At 31.9% G+C, this 22,654-nt stretch overlaps 1 protein-coding gene across 1 annotated transcript in view; it reads left to right on the top strand.

The window, feature by feature from the left end:
* The window catches only part of LOC126973304 (AT-rich interactive domain-containing protein 5B-like), a 74,112-nt gene that overhangs the window by 5,595 nt on the left and 45,863 nt on the right, over nucleotides 1–22,654 (top strand). The window contains exons 2-3 of the mRNA XM_050820509.1: nucleotides 11,745–11,886; nucleotides 15,232–15,341. Coding sequence (XP_050676466.1) covers nucleotides 11,745–11,886; nucleotides 15,232–15,341 — 252 coding nt within the window. The remainder of the gene's footprint in view (nucleotides 1–11,744; nucleotides 11,887–15,231; nucleotides 15,342–22,654) is intronic.

Here is a 22,654-nt window from a genome sequence, read left to right as displayed (position 1 = left end):
TCCGAGGTAATAAATGGCGCTAAACTTCATAATGACAACTATGACAAATACTATCTTTGACTCATTTCATCTGCAGTCCCCCTGAAAACGAGATCTGGAAAGGTACTTGAAACGTCGGGTTAACTAAAATAAAAAAAAAAATAACTTTTACGCAACATCTAATGTAAAACCGTTACAATTACACGCGTTTTAATTCTTTAAAAGTGTTTTATTTAAATATAAGCACACTTTTCTCCTCAGTCGGGTGTCAACTGTCACTGTCCAAATCAAACCTGAACTGAATTATTGTTTTACATTGCTGCTTATTGACCGAGAATATTTTAAACAACTAGAGTAAATTCGGCAATGTATAGATATAGCAGTCGAAGATTATTACGGTGTAATTTGTGGCATGTTCCATATTTCGACTTTGTTTTTATACGTCGTGAATACTCGTTATGTATATAATACCATATTTACGTGATGTTGCACGTACACCGCTCCGATTTATTACTAAATCATATTTACACGCTGGTGTACTATAAGTCACCTGTGAGGCGACATATTTAACGCGGCTATGTCGTACCTTCATATTTAGATTTCTATCCACGCAAAGGAAAACGCGCGAACAGGCTAGTTAACAAAAACTCGGAACGTAAAATACGCAATTATGTATTCGGCAAGTTTGTCAATGGTTTGGTGAAAGCGGCTGTGATTATTAGATGGTTTTAGTTTTTAACTCGTTTGGCTTGATCGGTTCGCTAACGACAATACCTTCCGCCATAATAAGATCAAGGTTTGTCGCCAAGGTTTGAGACTAATTGATGGAGACTTCTGTTTATCTACCTATGTATGTTAAAATGCTTAAGTAAAATATTTAAACTATATATACATATTAATCTATTTCAGTAAAATATTTAAACTACTATATTATATTAATGTATATTAGTAAAAATTTAATGAATTTAGTGAAAATAAAAATGTGTATATTACGGTGCATTGTTGAAATAGTGTTTAAAGAATAGTATAACAAATTTTAATACTAAAAGTCCTAATACAAATGATTTGAGTTTTCTTTAGTGTTAATTCCGCCAATATTTGTGTTTAAACAATTCGACACGTGTTTCGCCTCTACACGAGGCATCCTCAGGACGTGTTGTCTCGCCAAAATCTGGCACGAGACTCAATTTTCAATCAATCCGATTGTTCATCAAAAGGTTCTTGTGTATTAAGGAATTACGATTAAGTAATTATTAGTAATAATACCTTGTTTCTCTTGTAATAACTATAAAAATCACTATTTTGAGCTTTAAGTAAAATGGTTATTACATATATAGAATTTTCATAAGAACAGTGAGAATGAACAGTTATAACATTTATTTATTGGCGAAACGTACAGGTAAATTACTCTCGAGACGTTTTTGCATTTGTGTGTGTGTACGTGTACGGTCAGCACATAAATAAGTAAACCAATACTTTTAAATCTATACTAATATATAAAGCTGCAGTGTTAGTTTGTTTGTTTGAACGCGCTAATCTCTGGTACTACTGGTCCGATTTGATTGATTCTTTCAGTATTGGGTAGTCCATTTATCGAGGAAGGCTATAGACTATGTTTTTTTTTTCAAAATTAGGTATCCGTAATAAATTGCTATTTTGTAACATAAGGTGTAAATAAAATCGAAAACCTATTTTTGCGTGCGCTGCAAAAACTATTGACAATAGAACAAAATGATGTACAGGCTATAATATAGGCAATATTTTATTACTTATAAAACTATCGCGTGAATTATACTTTATATGGCAAAACAACGTTTGCCGGGTCCTGCTAGTTTCTTTATAATATTTATAGGCAGATGTGGAAGTAATAAAATAAAACGATATTAAAATATTAATAAGAAAATAATTATTAATATTTCGCACACATCCTCATCCTAAATCATTAACTGTAATTTGTTATGATTCTGTGTTTTAAAATTTCTTATTTTATTCCTTGGGAATCGAACCCGCGCCTCTTGGGATACGGCCTAGAGCTCTACCAACTAAGCCAACCGTCCGCATGCCGCATGATCCGTACATCTTGGTATGTTTTGTTCAACTCTCGGGTTGGACAAAACATAGTTCTATTAAGGAGTTCCGATGTCCACCTCCCGGCTTCACCAGCAGATCAGATCGATTTCAGTTTAATTTGGTTATTTAGAGTCGCCTAGCTGGTCACCGCTCGGGAAATACTTTATATATATATATAAAAGGGGGCAAACGGGCACGAGGCTCACGTGATGGGGATTGAGGTAACTTCCCATAAACATCCGGGTCAAGCGATGCGTTACACGTCTTTAAGGTGGGAGTATGCTCTTTTCTTGAAGGTCCCGAAGTCGTATCGGTTCGGGAAAACAGCAGCCGGTAATTGATGCCATCACTTACCATTGAAAGGGCCTCGCGCCCATTTCTGACCGTCAAGATTTACTTCAAATTGATACTTTCTGCCTTCAATAATTTGTACGTCGAGATAGAGAGTCTTGCTGTTAGGCAACGCATGACAACAGGCCAGAATTAATACTTTAGTGTGCATGACAGCTACGCAGTACACTCGCGATACGCAAGTATGACTTGTTCACATCTATCACAGTCTAGACGTATATATCATTTGAGGATTCTGCATACAAATGTTTGTTTTGTTGTTGAAAAGATCAAAAACACTACATGTAGGCCAATTACTCATAGATTCCATTTTTTTTGTGCATGAAACATACAATATACATTTCGTGACGGATTTCGTTTTAAGACGCCTTATATCCTGCAGTCGATAAAATAAAGAAAAAATATCGCTCAAAGGTCAATGTCGATGATTTAGTTTTTGTGACTATCAAGTATCAAACTCGTTACGTTGTACTTGCTTGAACCGTATTTCGGTAAATACGCTGAGCGAGTGACTCAGATAAGCCGCAATTATATGCTAGAACAACTGCAATGACGACGTTTTGATACTTGGTGCAGATAAATTATGTTAATACGTAAATACGTTTTTGAGACGGTATTTTTGCACCGTGATAAAATGTTCGAAATGGCTCTTAGGGCAGCGAGATTAATTGCTAGTTAATTAATTAATTAATAGCTAAACATGTAATTGAATGAATGAATGAATGAAAACTTTATTAATAGCAAAAACAAACTAATAACATAAAAATAATACAAATGACAAAAAAAAAACAAATATATGTATAATATTATAGGAATTATCTTAATTTAAAAGTACTGTGTAGCAGTTATTGTTATTAAAAGGAGCTGACTCGGCGTCATGCTACGTTGGTATAATACCAACACAGCGCTGATTTTCAGCAGCCCCATGGTGACCCATTGAGTAACTACTATTGTTAAATATTTTTTGTTTTATTAAAGGTTCCATCAACTTATTTACTTTTAAAAGATGAAATTTGGATTTGGATGAAAATTGCGCCGCGAACTAAAAATGTTTGTTCACCTTTTTGTACCCCTGCAAAATTTTCTCAGATTTACTGCTGCAATTTTTATCGATAAATTCCATAGTCGGTGACATCACTATAATAATAATAGATTAATTATAATGTATATCAACACTAATGTTGGATACAATGTTGATAAGCTTGGGTATTTGTGATTAATATTGATCACGTCACATTTACGATGTTCAACTAATTCTTTATATATATGTAAGTTTGTTTGTCTTTGCTAATCTCTGTAACCGCTAATCAAAATTTGATAAAAAATTGGCAGTTGTAGACTGCCGATAGATGTGAAAACTTAAATTTTGTAACTGTATTAAAATTTTGAAATTTCATAAAAACAATAGATTAATTAATTATTTTTTAAAACTCAATAATATAGTATATCAATAAAATCTTTACAAAAATATATTAATCAAACAATAACACTATTTCAACAACTGTCTATTTATATTTTTAATTATATATTTATTGCGTGCGCCAGCGGTTAAAAATTACGTACTACCTGGTTTATAGTATCTCTGGACTTGACATCGATGACGTCACATCGTCGGTTTGTTACGGTGTGCAAAACAAGCACCACTGCGATATTATTATTTTTTTATTCTTGATTTATTTTTTAGTTTTGATTTATTTTTTCTGTATTATAGATTGATTTGTTGTGTTGTGTGGTAATTCTGATAATAATAATTATGGAAAATTAATGAAAGCATCTGTGTTAAGTAAAAAAAGTATTTATTTTTCTGACAGTACAATTATAGCGACACAGAGCAACAGAAACTACAGAACTATTAACAACAAAAGTCAATACTTCAAAAACAAAGCAGTAATATCACGACATGTACCTAACGGTAATGAAACTGCAAACCGTACTGACGGAACAGGACGAGCGCGAGGGGGTGAAAGGGGAACGAGAGTGGGCTTCACGTTCCAGAGAGGTCCAGAGATAATGTGGCTGCAAAGATCAAAGATTCTTTTTCATAGATTCATGAGAAGCTAGTAAAATTATGTTAAAAACAAATATTATTTTGATATATTTTGTTCTATAATTGTTGTTATCAACTTAACTATCCACAGATAATGATATACAAATACATCAAGTTCATGATAAATTGATAAGATATAAGCCAAGCGTGTGTTGGTCGCAATTTCACAATATTCAAATTCAAATATTTTTATTCAAAATAGGATATGACATCACTTATTGAAAGTCAAAAAAACTACCACGCATTACAAAATGAATGCCTCAGACCTGAGAAGAATGGGCGCAACAAACTCAGCGGGCTTTTTTTTTTCATCGAATAAATATGTTTACAAAGTAATGTTGTATAATTAAACTTATTATTTAATAGCCTGAGGGCGGTCACTCCATTCCCAATCTATGGTATCATTAAGAAAGTCATTTATGTTATAGTAACCTTTACCACACAAACGTTTTTTAACAATTCTTTTGAATAACGTAATACTTTTATTTTGAACATTTTCTGGTATCTTGTTGTAAAAGCATATACATCGCCCCACAAAAGACTTACTAATTCGACTTAGCCGAGTAGTAGGCATCATCAGTTAATGTCTGTTCCTGGTGTTAATATTATGGTTATGACAGTTTCTGGCAAATTCACTTATGTGCCTATGAACATACATTACATTATCAAGAATATATTGAGAAGCATCAGTCAAGATGTTAATTTCTTTGAATTTTGTTCTCAATGATTCTTTAGGACCTAGGTTATAAATCGCGCGAATAGCCCTCTTCTGCAGCACAAATATTGTATTAATATCGGCAGCGTTGCCCCATAGCAATGTACCATAGGACATAATATTATGGAAATAACTAAAGCATACAACTCACGCCGTATCTATGTCATTTTATTGTCTAATCTTTTTAACCGCGTATGCTGCAGAATTAAGTCTGTTCGCCAATCCTTCAATATGGGTGCCCCATTGTAATTTAAATAACAAAACGGAATTGTTTTAAATCAACATCTAAAATCTGCCATTGAAACAATTATGAACGTTCAAATATATCTAAAGCTTCTTGTATATTACGCAAATGCACCGACTCTGCGCCGGTACATAATTAAGGGTTAATGTATACACTTTAATAATAAAGTCCTTGTTACTATTCAGGCATTATCTATAAATAAATTTAATTGTTTTTTTTTTAAATGGCTCTGTCGTAAATACTACTACTCCACAGCTGTATATCTAAGTGATCGGACAGTCTGGGACTAGATTATGATTATTTTATAGCAATAACAATGACTACAGTATTGTATATTTTATTAAAAAGAGCGCAAAAAAAATGGGAGAGAGTGCCATTTGTTTCAGAAGCGGTAGTAATACTAGAAATGACATCAAAAAGAATTCTATGGGAATCAATCTTGAGAATCCTTATAATGCCTTTATTTATTTTATGGTATGTGTGGATTGATGCATTTAATGCACTCAATAACTCAGATTGTGAATTTACTTATTGAGTACCTCATTAAAATATATTTTTTTTAACTTACTCGTGTAAAGCATTTAGTATTAGACGTTTGAGTATTTTTGTTGCATCACTTTACGTATGATGTAATTGAAATTATTTGTAAATTTAATTAAAAATAAGACCTTATAATACCTAATCTGTGTTGAAAAGAGCAACCTTAGATTTTCATGTTCGTTCTTCTCTAAGTAAATCCGTCTTTCGAGTGAGGTGTATGAAAACAAATACATATTTCAAGTGTACCTACTTAATGTGATTTACGAGTACCTATGAAATAAAATAGTTTTGATTTGATTATGTACAGAACAACTCATATCCACCACTTTAATGACGTATTAAACTTCAAGCCATTGGAGGAAATTGTCGAGGACGAAACTTTGATTATTTTTGAGTTTTTTTACTCGTGATTTTTTGTGAGAACTGCGGGTTTTCCTTATCGTATTGATTTTAGTGTCGACCGCTTTGAGAAATATTCATTTGGAATGATCAAGTCTGGGATCGATCGCGGCTAATTTTTCCTCTTAAGTGCGGCCAACCCGTTATATTTTTCATACATCGCTGGTACGTAATTATTGCGTTATCTTTGCGATATAAACTCATCAAAAAAAAATCCTTTATACTTAGATTATGGATTGGTCTCCGCTGCGCTCCAACTAGATACCGCAGGCGTAGTCGCAAAGTGCGGCAACTAGTACTACGCCCAAGTGGGCTTACTCGAGCTAGTCTCGAACAATGTGTGACGTTGACGTGCCACATGTTCTATTAAACTTTGCTAATAATTGAAACTAAACTGCCGGATTGCGTAGTAAGACTTTGTAAAAATAATACTACGAGAAATAAGAAAGACACTGGGGATCACATATTATCATCATTAAGTATTTTGTATTTTATTATTTTCAATGTAAAATAACACGAAGCGTAAGTTTGAAAGATGCCATTGAGTGTCAATGTCAAAAAAAGCTAAATTTGTTCTTAGCTAGTGCAGTATCTAGTTGGAGCGCAGCGGAGACTAATCCTTAATCTACGTTTCTAATTGTGTATTTAAATAAAATACTCTATAGTAATAATTTCATTGGTTATTATTGGTATTGAATAATACCGTCTTTATTTCAATATTGTTCTCATATGAAGTATAAATAAAGAATCCTACTTAAGATTGAAAACAAAACCGCGTGTGAAGCTTGTATTCTTAATCCTGGATGTAGCCAAGTTTTATTCAGCATAATGGAATCTAAGGGCGTCGGCACACTGCGCTGCCTAATAAATAGGTTGAAGATTTTGCCTACCGCGCAAAAAGTGTTGGGGCTTTCTGCAATATCGCTGTCGAATTATTCAAATCATTCGAGTTCGAAGATCGGTCAAATTAGTAAAACAAGATTGCATAAGCGGCGGTGATCACAGCTGAGTTTCGTCCGCCCATTCTTCTCAGGTCTGAGGCAGTCTCTTTTGAATGGGTGGTAGTTTTTGACGTTCAATAAGTGATTTTAAATCCTATTTTGAATAAAAATATTTGAATTATAAAGCCTAACGTAAGGCTTTTCGATTTCGTTAATCAACCGAAATATACAATTTAACAAGTTCCGTTTATCTATTTACGAACATAGAGATATTCGAGACAGTTTCTGTAAGTCAAAGTATACAAGTCAAAAAGAATGAAATGTAAAAAAAAAAAATTAGTTGCTACATTCTCATCTGAATATTTATAAAAAACAATCACGCATTGGACATATTTTAAAAAAATTTGCTTTGTTTTCAGATCAATAAGACATTTATTTATTTTATAAGGAAAACAAACAGTATTACATGACATAAATAGGTTAAAAAAGTATACATCTATTTACCATTGACAGTTTTCATTTTCTAATAAAGATCCCTTAACAATTCCTTAAATCGACAATGTTTCAAGTAATTATAGGCGATAGTTATCACTTAACAGGGCAGCCCATTTGCTAGTTTGTTCTATATTTCGCTTGAAAGAACGGCAATTAAATGCAAGAACCGCTCAGTGTGTTCACACCTTTAACGTACAACTGTCTCACTCGCACAGTCAGTGCTATCTGCCCGGGGCTGTTTCAATTTTATACTTATTGATTCAGAGGCCGTGGCGTGTACCGACAGCATATTAAGTTTTGTTTATTACAATATTGTAGTAATTTTGAAACCGTAATTGTTTTAATACATAACTATGTGCATACACTTTATTTAAACTCATTTTTGCATCAGAACACCATACTATCTGAAAGTAGTGGCTGAAAAGGATTAATATATATAATTCAATATATATTATTTGCTTATTTTTTTCAAAAATAACATCTCTGTTAAAATGATTTTTTTTTTAAATTCAAATACCCCGAATTCGGAAGAAGTTACTTGAAAATCTATTTGAAATACTAAAACCTTAAATTTTTGTTTTTATTACGTACTCCAAAAGTTAATAATTTAGTTTCGCTTGATTTTCGTCTCCTTTTATGACTTCTTTTGTTTGAATCATTCCATTCTTAAGAATTGTCTATTTCTTGACACTCGTCTCTGCCACTACATAACCGAACTGATTGTTAGTGTGAATTATAATTAGTGATGTGTATATAATATAGCTATCTGGTGACGGGTCGCTTTACCTAAACAAATGAATAATATTTAGGTATTTATAAAAAATCCATTATGTAATATTTTTTGTTAACTACGAAATTTGTAGGAATTCATCCTTTCGATAATTATTTCGTTTTCCTGTTCTTGTAATGAAATTATGTCACAGCAGAACTGCCAAACTGCGCGTCAATAATTTATCTCATAGACTATAGAATTATTGATACAGAAAAAAAAATTGAAATTAAAAAATTATAGGGTCGCGAATCCAAACAAAAACTATCCTATCTCTCAAGTTGGAAAAAACTATCCTATCTATCTGCATACATTGTGTATTTTCAATAAAATTTGATTAAAATCAGTTCAGTACTTTAGGGAGTAAATCGCGGACACACAACGTGACACGATATTTTTATAAATAAAGATTTTATGTACTAAATATTTATTAATTTAATAATTATAAAAAAATATTTACATTGTATGTACATATGCCAGGCTTAAAATCAAATAAAAAGAACTGGTGCCAATAAAAATGAATCTGTAGTTAATGTAAATTAATAAAATGGGTCGTGTATATGCGCACTGTACTTCACGAAATTGCCACATCCGCAGTATTGTTATACACACTAGCATCGCTTATGTTAAACCGACATATTTCTTAACGGTTCACTTTGCTAATTAACATTATAACTTATTTGTCTCAACTTAAATATAGTTTTTGAATAAATCGAGGTCTTGTTACGTTTGTATGAATAATATAATAATATCGTAAGTATGGCGTGTAGGTATTTTATACATATATATATATATAATATATATATATATATAATATATATATATATATATTATATATTTTTTTCAAAATTATAATTTATACACATATTGTTCGAGACGAGGCCAAACAATGTTTTAGATTGTTTGAAGTGAAAACTTATTTAGCCGCGTTGGGCAATTTTTGTTAGGAAAAAATCTTATTTGTTCGCGTCACCGACATGCTCATGACTGGCGCACGCGATAAATAAAAAAATAAAAAAAAGGATTGTGTGGTTTTATGAAACCACGGTAAAAGTGAAACTTTTTTTCACATTATAGACATTTAGCTAAAAATTGGAATAATATTCCATTAAGGGTATAAAAATCGATTTATCAATCTTAATTTGATCAAATCTCAATTCAATGATAATGGGAAATAATAAGAGTAGACTAAGTCTCCAACTAAATGAGTAACAGTCTATACACTACACGGTCAGCTGCTGCGAACTATAGGCGCCGCCCGACCGTCACGCGACATGCAACACACAGACGAAAAAGTTTGAGACGATGTTATAAAAGTTTCACTTTAATAAGTTAGTTACACATTTTATATGGGTCCAAATCTCGTGAGTTCGCGTCACCGAAATGCTTTAAATACCAATAACTATATGTTTTTAACTTATACAATCGCGGAACTGTAACATAGTAATTATTATGACGGGTACTTGATTATTATTATTATTATTATTACCACGACGACGCCAATTTTTGCCGTAATGTGTAAGCATTACTGTGTTTCGGTCTGAAGGGCGCCGTAGCTAATAAAACTAATAGGCAAATGAGACTTAACATCTTATGTCTCAAGGTAACGAGTACAATTGTAGTGCCGCGCATAATTATTGCATTTTACAAGAATCCTGAGCGGCACTGCATTGTAATGGGCAGGGCGTATCAATTACCATCAGTTGAACGTCCTGCTCCTCTTTTAATGTCATAAATAAATACTATTGCCGCGTTCTACACAAACAATCACAACCAAAATGGAAACTTCAAAATGGCCGTCATGCAAATAATGTAAATTGGTTCTGTATAATAAATTATTAGATATTGTATGACCACAGTGATTTCAGTTTACGTCTTAGCAGACAAAGAAGCTCGTGTTGTATAAAAATTGTATCCTCATCGATATATGATACAAGTGTATTATACAAGATAGTATCAAATAATTGCTAATCAGCAACTTGGTATTATGGAGATTAGTCACGGACTGTACGTCTTGACCAAATAAAATTGGATTAAATTAATATGCTTACAGTTTACAAAAAAAAAAACCAAATTCCAAATTTCTATATTTGACTTGCTGACCCAGTTCGTAAAATATGCACCCTGCTGTCGTAATGAAATTGTTTCACAGCAAAACTGTAAAACCGTGCGTTAATAAATTCTCTCATAGAAATTATGTATGGACACATCAAAGGAAAAACAAATTTGTTGTTTTTATTTAATTTAGCAGCATTTTCCAATTTATTCACCTTTTAAACCTCTGGACTTCCACAAATAATTCAAGACCAAAATTAGCCAAATCGGTCCAGTCGTTCTCGAGTTTTAGCGAGATTAGTCTCGAACAGCAATTAATTTTTATATATATAGATATTAAGATATATATACAAAATTACTTATAATCTACTTATTAAAGCAATTTACAATTAAGCCTAATATATGTAGGTATCAGAAAACTTATTTCTACAACCCTATCTACGTGTTGAGGGATAAAACTTTATTGTGCTTAAAAAACTAATACATATGGTTTGTGGGGGAAAATCCAGGAAACTGGAAAAAACTGGCTATTTGACAAAATTTTAACGTACAGTTTGCGCGCGAGTTGAATGCATTAAAGAGCGGGAGCATGTCCCCCCGCTGTCCGCACGCCTCGCCTCGCGCGTCTACAGTGTAGTGCTGTGCCGTTGACGTCGATAAACGTGTTATCGAGTCGATACTAAAGTTGCAATCCCTTGTATTTTTTTTTTGATATTAATAACAGCTGACTTGGTGCCATTTCTGCACAGCAGTTACGTATTTATTTGAAAAAATAAATAATATAAAATTGACACACTTTACACAAATTATCTTGCCCCAAACTAGGCATAACCTGTACTATACAATACAATGATATATTTAATACGATATACTTACTTAAACATACATAAATACATATAAACATCCATAACTCGGAAACAGACATTTATATTCGTCATATAAATGTTTGCAACCACCGGAATTCGAACCCGGGACCTCTAGCCCAGTAGGCAGGGTCAACTAACCACTGGGCTGTATGAGTTGTCAATAAATAAATAAATGAATGATTTTTAAAATAAAAGTTATTTTACTAAATAGATACTAATATATTTATTTTGATTTTTTGGTTATCTAAAATTAATTAAATTGTTTTGTTTCAGCTTGTGGGGGCTCCTTGTGGCCACCATGGCCAGTACACCTTCTACAAGGCAATCCGACTCACTGGAACCCTCGACAAGATCGTGGCTATTGGAGACTTCTTCTTCGTCAGGGTGTGGCAGGATTCCGAGCTGGTTTCCATTGGTATTGTTTTTTTAAATAATCTTTTTTGTACACACGCATACAACTATTATACGACTTAAAACCCGTTTCAAGCCTTGATAGATACCACTTCACGCTATACTGGTACTATATTCAAATTCAAATATTTTTATCCAAAATAGGATGTGACATCACTTATTGAAAGTCAAAAAACTACCACCCATTCCAAAATGAATTCCTCAGACCTGAGAAGAACGGGCGCAACAAACTCAGCGGCCTTTTTTTTCATCGAATAAATATGTTTACAAAGTAATATTGTACAATTAAACTTATTATTTAATAGCCTGAGGGCGGTCACTCCATTTCCAATCTGTGGTATCATTAAGAAAGTCATTTATGTTATAGTAACCTTTACCACACAAACGTTTCTTAACAATTCTTTTGAATAACGTAATACTTTTGTTTTGAACGTTTTCTGGGATCTTGTTGTAAAATCATGTACATCGCCCCACAAAAGACTTACTAACTCGACTTAGCCGAGTCATCATAAGTTTATTTCTGTTCCTGGTGTTAACATTATGGTTATGACAGTTATACAGGTTAGTTATATAATAAAAACACTTTTACGAACCATTTGAATAGAATATATATATTCAATTATTTCACTATAAACAAGTAACATTAAATGATTAAAAACTATTGGGCAGTCGGGTGACCAGGAGCCAATACTTTCAACTGCCCCAACAAGAAGTGCCTAATAGCCGAGAGCTATTCGTAACAGTTACAGTACTACCAACCTTAATAATACGAAACTACCAACATCATAATAAAGTGACATCACTAAGATTTTGCACGTGATTATATAATATTACAGTTACTCAAAATATATTAAATACAATTAAACTGCATTAAAATTAAAATAAGATTTTTTAATATATTTTTTATCAATATTTGTTAATTACACTTGTATAAAATCAATGTTCTAATAAGCATTAATGTATAACAAGAGACTTGATCCTGCACACAAACTGTCCAAACAGTTTTGCGGGACTAAGTTAGCTTTTAAGAGTCTTTCTATACATGATTAATAGTATAAATAAATAATAAAAATATAATATTAACAGGATACTAATGATTCTATTAATATTATCATAACTGAATGTTGGTACTAATTGGAATGTCGAATAACCGTTACACTACCTATAGAGTGACTTTATTTACGACTACCTTCACGGTGTACGAAAATTGTTTCGATTTGTGCGCGCATTGTAAAAATTCATTCATAATTTTACCCAAATGCGCCATAAGATGTAGAAATTCAAAAATTACACACAACGTGTTACTTGAACTGGAGAAGTACTGATTGATATGACTTCACGCTATACTATTGTGACTAAATAAACTCGTATGAATGCAAGAAAACAATAATTGAGTGGATAAAGGCTTATAATCAAATCAAATCAAATCAAAATCAGTTTATTCACGAAGGTCACGGAAATGACACTTATGAATGTCATAAAAAAATCTTATTGAATCTACCGCTGCTTCGTAAAGGGTTGAGCTAATGAGAAGAAGTAGCAAGAAACTCATTGACACTCTTCTATATCAAGATTTACATTTACATTGATTTACAAATCATTTCAATTACAATATAATATGTAAAATGATGCAACAAACACACTCAAACGTCAAATAGTCAATGTCTTACACGAGTAAGTCAAAAAAGTAAATGTAAATTAATACAAAAGTTATTGAGTACAGTAGCTGCATCATCCACATACACCATCTATACTAATATTATAAAGCTGCAGTGTTTGTTTGTTTGTATGTTTGAACGCGCTAATCTCTGGTACTACTGGTCCGATTTGAATGATTCTTTCAGTGTTGGGTAGTCCATTTATCGAGGAAGGCTATAGGCTATGTTTTTTATTTTCAAAATTAGGGATCCGTAATAAATTTGCTATTTTGTAACACAAGGTGTAAAATCGAAAACCTATTTTTGCGTGCGCTGCAAAAACTATTGACAATAGAACAAAATGATGTACAGGCTATAATATAGGCAATATTTTATTACTTATAAAACTATCGCGTGAATTATACTTTATATGGCAAAACAACGTTTGCCGGGTCAGCTAGTTTTAAATAAAGGTATTCTGTGAGTATTTTTTAAGCGATTATAAATAAATAAATATTTATCCATACATATATATAATTATGAGGATATAGATAATCTACTTATAGTACCTGAGTAAATCATTAAGTGTTCTAGTATACTAACACACACACACACATACACACACTCACACAGCACACAAAGTTTGGATACCCAATATCTGGACGACCGAGCCTTGCTCGGATTTTTAAGAATGTACAAAACTTGAAAAAAAAAATACTATAGCACATCTGGATTCGAACCAGGGTCTTCTGCTTTCCAGATCACCCAATGTCCCATCTGAGCTATTATAGTCTTGTGTATATAATATATATATATATAACACGGATAAATTACATTTTTTAATATTGAAACCTAGCTAGGTCGAATTCTCGCCACCGAAACTACCTGTATACTAAATTTTATTAAAATCGTTGGAGCCGTTTCCGAGATTCAGAATATATATATATATATATATACAAGAATTGCTCATTTAAAGATATTAGATATATATCAACCTTTATTATGTTATTATTGTAAGTAGTTTTCTTTCTCTTAGTTAATAATATTTATGTTAAGGTAAACTTGATAATTTATATACCACATGTTATTGCTATGGAAGAGAGGGGCCCCCTACTACAGGGTACTCATGCTTAAAAGGAGACCCGAACACTAATGTTGTAAAAGGCATTTATTTTCTCAAAATTGATTCCTTTAGAATTCTCTTTGATGTCATTTCTAATTCTACTAGCGCTTAGGAAACAAATGGGGATCTGAGAGAGAAGAAGGTGGTGGAATTAATTGTTAACTCTCCCAGCATTCAATATACAATGTAGTACTGTCATTGTTATTGCTGTTAAATAATTTATTCAGCTGTGGAGTATAAGGATTAACGACAGAGCCATTTTTTAAAAACATAAAAATTTATCTATAGGTAATCCCTGAACAGTGACTGCGACTTTATTATAAAGTGTATACATTTACCCTTAAAGCTATTATGTATTTTATGAAGCCTTATATTTCTAGTGTTATAATAATTAAAATCACTTTTAAGATGTATGTTTTTGTATTTTGTTATAACAAACGATTATTATTATTATTACGTGTAGAAATAAGTAGAATTTTCTAAATTACCCTCATTTTGAGACTTTTTTTGAAGTCAGTTAATTAACACAAATGCAATTGAACTAGAGAAATGTGATAGCCCTATAATTTACTGTGAATGGTCTGTGCAGGTGAACTTACCCTGCTATGGACGGACAGGGTCTCGGATCAGACCCTGGTGTCTTTACGGCTGTACTTCCTCCCGGAGAACACTCCTGACGGCCGAGGTCATCACGGAGAGGTAAGTCGAAATAGTATACAGAACCAATTTGTTCTTTTTTTATAGCAAAAATATCTTAGATGATTTTTATCGCTATCTAACGAAAGAAACGTGTGCTTCTCGACACGCCCGACAGAAGTGATTACTTAAGCTAATCTAAGTTGAACTATTAACTAATTTGAGAAAAGCTTAGATTATTACTTAAATTTTATGTATATATATTTATTAAAAATGTATATAAAACTTTGTGTATGTTCATTATTAGTATCAGTCTTTAATTCTATAAAAGTAACAATTAGTTAGAGTGAGAGAGGAGGAGCCTGCCTCCCGCTGCCGTATGCGTGAGAGAAAGGGAAGCCAGACAGACTAGCGGCGTAACGCGTTACGTTACGAAGTGGTTTACCCTCAATTAAGAAGTTATTCAAAAATATTTTAAACTTAGCGTTTTTTTAGTAGTAATTAATCAAGAGTACTTATAATTTAAAGACTCGATTGATTCTTATCTAAACTTATATTGAATATTTAAAAAAAGGTATAATTGGTAGGTGTGGAGACTGTCGATAGAAGTGAGAACTTATTAGAACTTTTAGTATACACAGCACTAATGCGGCACAATACGTCAGCTGTATAGCTACAGATATACTGATATAAGCATTTCGGTGACGCGAACTCACGAGATTTCACCCATCCAAAAAGTTTTTGTAACTAATATATTTATACTTCTAAAATATTAATCCCCTACCAAAAAGAGCCCAACGCGGAGAAAGAAGTTTTCAGTTCAAAAAAACCCGCTGTGTGCTCTGCTCTACAAACAATAGCTATGTTAAAAAGTAGTTTATAGGATTTTGTCTGTATGTATACCCGGAGTCCAGGACAAAACGCAAAGTCTGCTGAATGGGACTGGTGCTAAGTAATTTATATGTAAAAATCACGACATTCAAAAATTATTACATAATAAATGTTTCGTAAATATAATGTAATACTAATTCGATAAATATTGGTCTCGGATAGTTAACATTATCATTAAAAGGTATTTTTTACAATTTAATATTGTGTTGGGCTGACAAACATATAAATTCACATGACTTGATAAAATCTTTTAAAATCAACGCTAGCGAATCCGAGGCGGAACTAAAAATAATCTTTAAACGTACTCAAACAATAATGTATTCCTAGGTAAAGATGTTAAAGATTAAAAATCACATACAAAAGTCCCATAACAGGAACGTTTACCCTGTTTTTTTACTGTCACAAAAACACCAACAGTACGAAACGTCGAAAATCAATCGTGCCGTCTCGCTCGCACGCATAGCGCCGTCTCTCTTTAATCCCTATTTGGTAACGCCAACTATTTCATGGATAAAATTACGAATAGTGCTTGGCGCTAGATATGAGCGGGAGCGATTTAATAGCTTTAATTTAAAGATTTGAATATGCTATTATGTTTTGTATCAGTTATCATTTCATGTGCTCGGGTGTCACTTTATAGTACCTCTGCATTACTAAATTGTGTTGTTACAGAATAATAGAAAACCCCTCATAAATTTCCATGAATATGATTTAGTACAAATTTAATTCAAACTTGCCTGAGTAGATTGCGATGAAATCCCAAATGATACTGATTTTAATAATTGTGTCCATTGAAACATTACGGTCCTACCTAAAAAATTACTAATGTATTTATCGAGTAGAAATATAAATCTAATATCATTATTTAGCTTATATAGCCATTCTAAAAATTAGGACGTGGTGATAATAGAATGGCAATGCGCAATGGGACTGGAATTTGAGCTCTCGTTCCTTTCTATAAAGTACAATTAAGTACTAACCACACATCCGTGAGTGCGATTAAGTGATTCTTTCGTGTATCAATAGATTTTATTAAGACGAAAGTTAGGTAATAACTGAGAGTCGAATATAAATTATAAAAAATCAAATATTACGATGCCAAGCTTATCTACACGACCGAAATATAAATCAAGACTGTTTCTGGAAAGAGTTGGTTTTGTGGAACGTCCTTGTGCTACCGAGACAATCTTCATAACACCGTCATTTTTAAAAGCTCTATGTTTAATACCAATGCACATAGCTTAGGTGTGAATATACCACCCATAAGTTTATTTAAGAAGACAAAATCTTATTGTAATATTTTAATTTTATTATTTAAACCTAAAATGCGACTACTTACCTGTTAAATATGTTTCACGATCGGTGCTCCGTTATACTCACACTCGATATTTTATTAACGGCCGTATTCAATAACCTATCTATCCTAAGTTTAACTTACGGTTACATTGCTGTCACCGTTTAATGACAAGATCTTATCTATCCATAGTAATGTCCAATATAGTTATACGGCCGTTTTCGATAACTTATCTACCCTTAGTTTAACTTACGGATACATTGCTTTCACCGTTTAATGATAGAAGATCTTATCTATCCATAGTTATGTCCAATACAGTTATAGTCCAATGCTATCTGTCAATAGGGTAATTGAAATTTAAGTAAGCGTAAAAGGATAGATTTGTCTACGTCTAGTAAGTTAAACAAAGGATAGATAGGTTATTGAAAACGGAAAATGAGAGCAGAAGTTACAAGGATGATCGGTAAATTTATTAATTGAACATTGCTACGAACGGGAAATAGATCTTATACACATAAACGATGAATTCTAATTTAGTCTTTATGATGCAAAAGGTGATAGTAGTCCTACCAAGACAGTCTTCAGCGGGTTCTTTATATTATATTTAAAATAATATTGTTGAAATTTAATAACCATAAAAAATATTTCAAACTTGGACCATACAATAGAATCTAAACTGGAGCGTAATAGCAAACTAAGCTTTAATTCAAGTGCATAAGACTGAAACTCCCCCGGGGTGATTACTGAGTAATTTTCTAGTACGTTATGGGATTTCATACGGCGCTCTACAATGTTGATACTTTGTAATGATAATAATATTTTGTTATCGCTTTTATCATTTTACCTATTCTTACCTCGCTCTTGATTTATTGAAAATTGATTTTATGCATTTGATATTAACGTACTCCATAGATAATGTAACCAACGAGGCATACAAAAATCTTGAAAGCGAGAGTTTTATTATTAATTATTTTTATTATTTATGTCGATATATCAGTAGAAAGATAATTAAGTTCCATCTAGATAACCTGACTCAATTATGAGCACGGACTTGTTGTCTTATCCTCCGAACGAAAAGTCATGAAAAAAAAGCAGCGTTACGAAATATTTTATTGTTTGATACATACTTTTAACTTATTATATTATTGCATTATGTATTATTCCTAATCATTACGATGAGGTTGTTGTTGTGCCAATTTTCGTTTTGTGTTTCATATATTTGGTATCTCGTTTCTATCATATTTACAATGTAGTTATAAAAGTGTAAACACATGGGTCATAGTGTGTCATGGTATGTAATCTCTACGGCCCATGCTCTCTTATACCCTAATACTTGACAAATCACAAGTGTTGTCGACATTATAAAGCTTTATTGTATTTATTTCAAAAAAATATATTTAAAAGTATTATCTTCACACAGTCGCGCTACACTCTGCCACGTAGCACAACTGTATGAGGATTTTAACACAGAGAAGTTATGGAGTCGAACATTATTACAAAACTTATAGTTTATAATATTTATTATTTCAATTGCTTTACTATAAATGGTAATATTATCGATAAATACATATACATAATATTTATTTTAATGTATATAAAACAACTTACATGTAAACATAATATACGTTAGTAAAATATAACTTACTTCTGTTTACTTGATTTTTATTTCGAGTACTGGGGAAATTCAAAATTTGAGATCTAAATGTCTAACCCGCAATACATGGACCCGGATCAATTGAAACTTTTTTCTGTTGTTTCGATTTAAATTTTTGTTGTTGATGTCATTCACCAGGTTTTGATACTAACGATTGGTAACGTCAACTGTTACATTAATAAAATCACTATTAAAGCTTGGCGCTGGCTGTAATATTGCTTGTAATAATGCCTGATGTTTAAATAGCAGAAAATTAATAATTATTGGATTTAGTACATATAATATTAATTAATAAAGTAAAGTAATGAAATATTAATAAAGGTCGTTAAATAATTTATTTTAATAATCAAGTCAAATAAGAGTGCGAAAACAGGCAAGCAGTTCACCTGATGTTAAGTGGTATTCACATTACATAGACACCTGCAATACCAAAGGTCAGGGGTGGGTTTAACATCCATCATGCGGTCCATGCTGATTAATCTTAGTTGATATAAGTTTACGTTTTAATGTTTAAAAATGTTCTTAGTACTTATAAACTTAACCCTACTTAACTTGAGATTATATGACAACTTCGTGAAATAAAAAACCTGGGCTGAAGATATTGTGAAGTCTTAAGGCACCAAGATATACTAATATTTTCTCATTATCATAAAGCAATATTCAGTTAAAAGGCTATAAAAACTGTCCCACATAATATTGGTTTAACTTAGGATCTAGGTATTCGTTATCTTATCGGGGGTTGACTCTCCGTAAATAACTGATAACGAATGTACACTTGTGTTTATAATTCGTTTGTTTTGTTAGCACAAGTGGATAACTCGATGAATGGTGATATGCTTTCAACAGTAACTATAGAATTAATAAATCTATAATTGATAACCATATGTATTAATTACAATTGTAGCCGATTTTGAATTATTGTGACTAGCGTTACATAAAAAATGTCAAAAATCTACTATGTTAAAACTTTACAATTACTTGTTTCAATCAATTATATTGAAGTGTTTTTTTTTTGTTGACACGAAGTAATAACTAAAATACTGCTCTGCATTAAAGAACCTTTATCGTATACTGATGTTAGAATATTGAAGTGTGGTTGGCGCGATGGATAAATTCGTGAATCTTCCACTTCAAATTTTTTGAAATAATTTAGAGTAATAGAATTATTAGCTAGCGTAAGTAAACTTTGCACGGGTATGTGCATGGCTCACATATAAAAATGGGACTTAAATGACCCTTTGGCTTCTTAATGAATTTGATAGATTAATTTCATCTCTTTAATAAATAAAGTCTAAAAGGATGATTATAATATTTATTACCGTGGAACAGTGTATCAAAAAAATATAACGTTTTGTCACATGTTAGTTTGTGAAAAATATTTCTTTAGAAATTTGTGATTGATTGTACGCATATGTATAATGGTGATAACATTTCGTGAGTTGGATGAAATGAGTTCTTTTTTTATGTTTGCGAAGATAACGATTGAATAATTAGACTGGTGAATATTAATTTATTTTGCACCATTTTCTCAAATGTATTTTCTTTTGTTTCATTTGAATCTTTTACTTTAGTAAATAAACGTGCGCAATGATCATTGCTTAAGATGTTGTTGGTTGTTATATTATGTATTAAATCAAATACATCACATATGTGAGCTTGTCTTCTAGCGGACCTATCCTAGATCAATAAATTAATATTAAGTGTTATATATTGTTTATTTTTAACATAAATGTTGTACCATTACCAGAGGGAAATATGCAATGCTAATACGTGACTATATAATTTAATTTATATCATAGAATGTAGCAATTTTTGATTATTTTCGCCTGTTTATCCATTTTATAGTGTTTTGTCACTTCGAATTGATCATGTTTATATATTGATTGTAGTGTCTTAAATTGATGACGCATCATGTAAACACATTTTTATCAAACAATCATTGTTGAAATATCATATTATGAACGATTTTATATACTTATGTATTGTAATTGAAAGATATGAGAATAAAACTAGAATTAAAAGAATTATCGCATAAACAATTTACATATATTATATTATTATTATTATTACTATATATTTATTGGTGATAACCGTACCTTAAGTAAATAAAATATGTAAAACATTTATTCTATTTACATTTTTACTTATTGAATCAGAGGTTGCAGTGCCAATCTAGGTCACAGTCTTCTAAATCACATGCTGCGCTTTTTCATTTGCAATTTTTCTTATTAATAATAAATTATTTATTTTACATTTTAACCTTGATGACGTCAATTTAAGGACCTGTTGGCCACTTAAAACTATGCGTATTTTTACTTGTCGGAGTATATTTGTTGTTACTCTAGTATATGGTGAGTGAACGACAAAGAATTACCTTATAGTAAGTTATCACACACAACTACGGCCCATATACAATATTACCAAAAGAATGTGGAATCTCATTTCTTGTATAAGATACTAATAAAACAATAATTGTGATTTACTTAAAATATTTATTTTGTTTTTATTAAAAAATACGTCTCCACGGTTTCGTTGTTTAGCAATTATTTACGAACATGACACAGGGCTGGCCCCGGTTTGCCTTTTTTAGGGTTGGCGCTATTAGCATTTTATTTATATTAATTTTATATTGTACGCTTTTTATATAGAAGGCTTTTGACCTTAGAATTGCTAATTAGTAAATGAATGAACTGATTAACGTAAACAAATTAATTTCAATTTTAAGTTGCGGTACCGTACAATAGGTTTTTAATGGTACCTTTGCCAGTCGATCTACGTTGGTCAGTCTGGATTACAAAAACATATGATAATGATTATACGGTAATGCATAAAATAGCTTTATCATTAAGGCCGAAAACAGAAACTCAGTAGGATTACAAAACCGACGGCAATAAGCGGAAAAATTAAAACAAGCCGACTCAGAATGTCTTCTTCCCATTCAGTTTTTTTAACGTTAACGGTTATGTTTTGGATTAGGAAATAGTCGAGAACGAAACCATAATTTTTAAGGTTTTTAGGTTAGTTACTTACTTATGATTTTAAGTCTAAGCGGTATAACTCATTGTTGCACTGATTTTGTCTCTATAGAAATATTGATTTGTTCTCTTAAATCGGAGAAAAACCGCACTTTTTTTACATCTTAATGATAGCCTTTGTTTCAAAAGGTTGCATCTGTTTTCTGCCGCTGAATTTCACCTTCACACGGCAAGCCACAAATTCATCATCCCCATCATCTGGATGTGTGGCGTTCCTCCACAGTGTGGTATTCAAGGAACTTTCTTCCACGTACAATCAAGCTATGGAATGAGCTTTCTTGTGCGGTGTTTCCGGGACAATACGAGAGGTACCGTCAAAAAAATTGCGGTGCCGCTCCTCTGGTGTTGCAAGATAATGTGGGCGGCGGTGATCACTTAACAACAGGTGACTCGTACTGTCGTTTGAAAAAAAAAATTAACGGATCAATATCGTTTAATGAATAAGGAATCGATAAAATATGTTCACTGTTTACGATGAATAGATTTGAGAAAAAAATAAAAT

This window comes from Leptidea sinapis, chromosome 29, assembly GCF_905404315.1.
Source record: "Leptidea sinapis chromosome 29, ilLepSina1.1, whole genome shotgun sequence".
NCBI lineage: Eukaryota > Metazoa > Arthropoda > Insecta > Lepidoptera > Pieridae > Leptidea > Leptidea sinapis.
The sequence above is the reverse complement of the archived record's forward strand: the minus strand, read 5'-3'. Positions and strand labels throughout refer to the sequence as shown.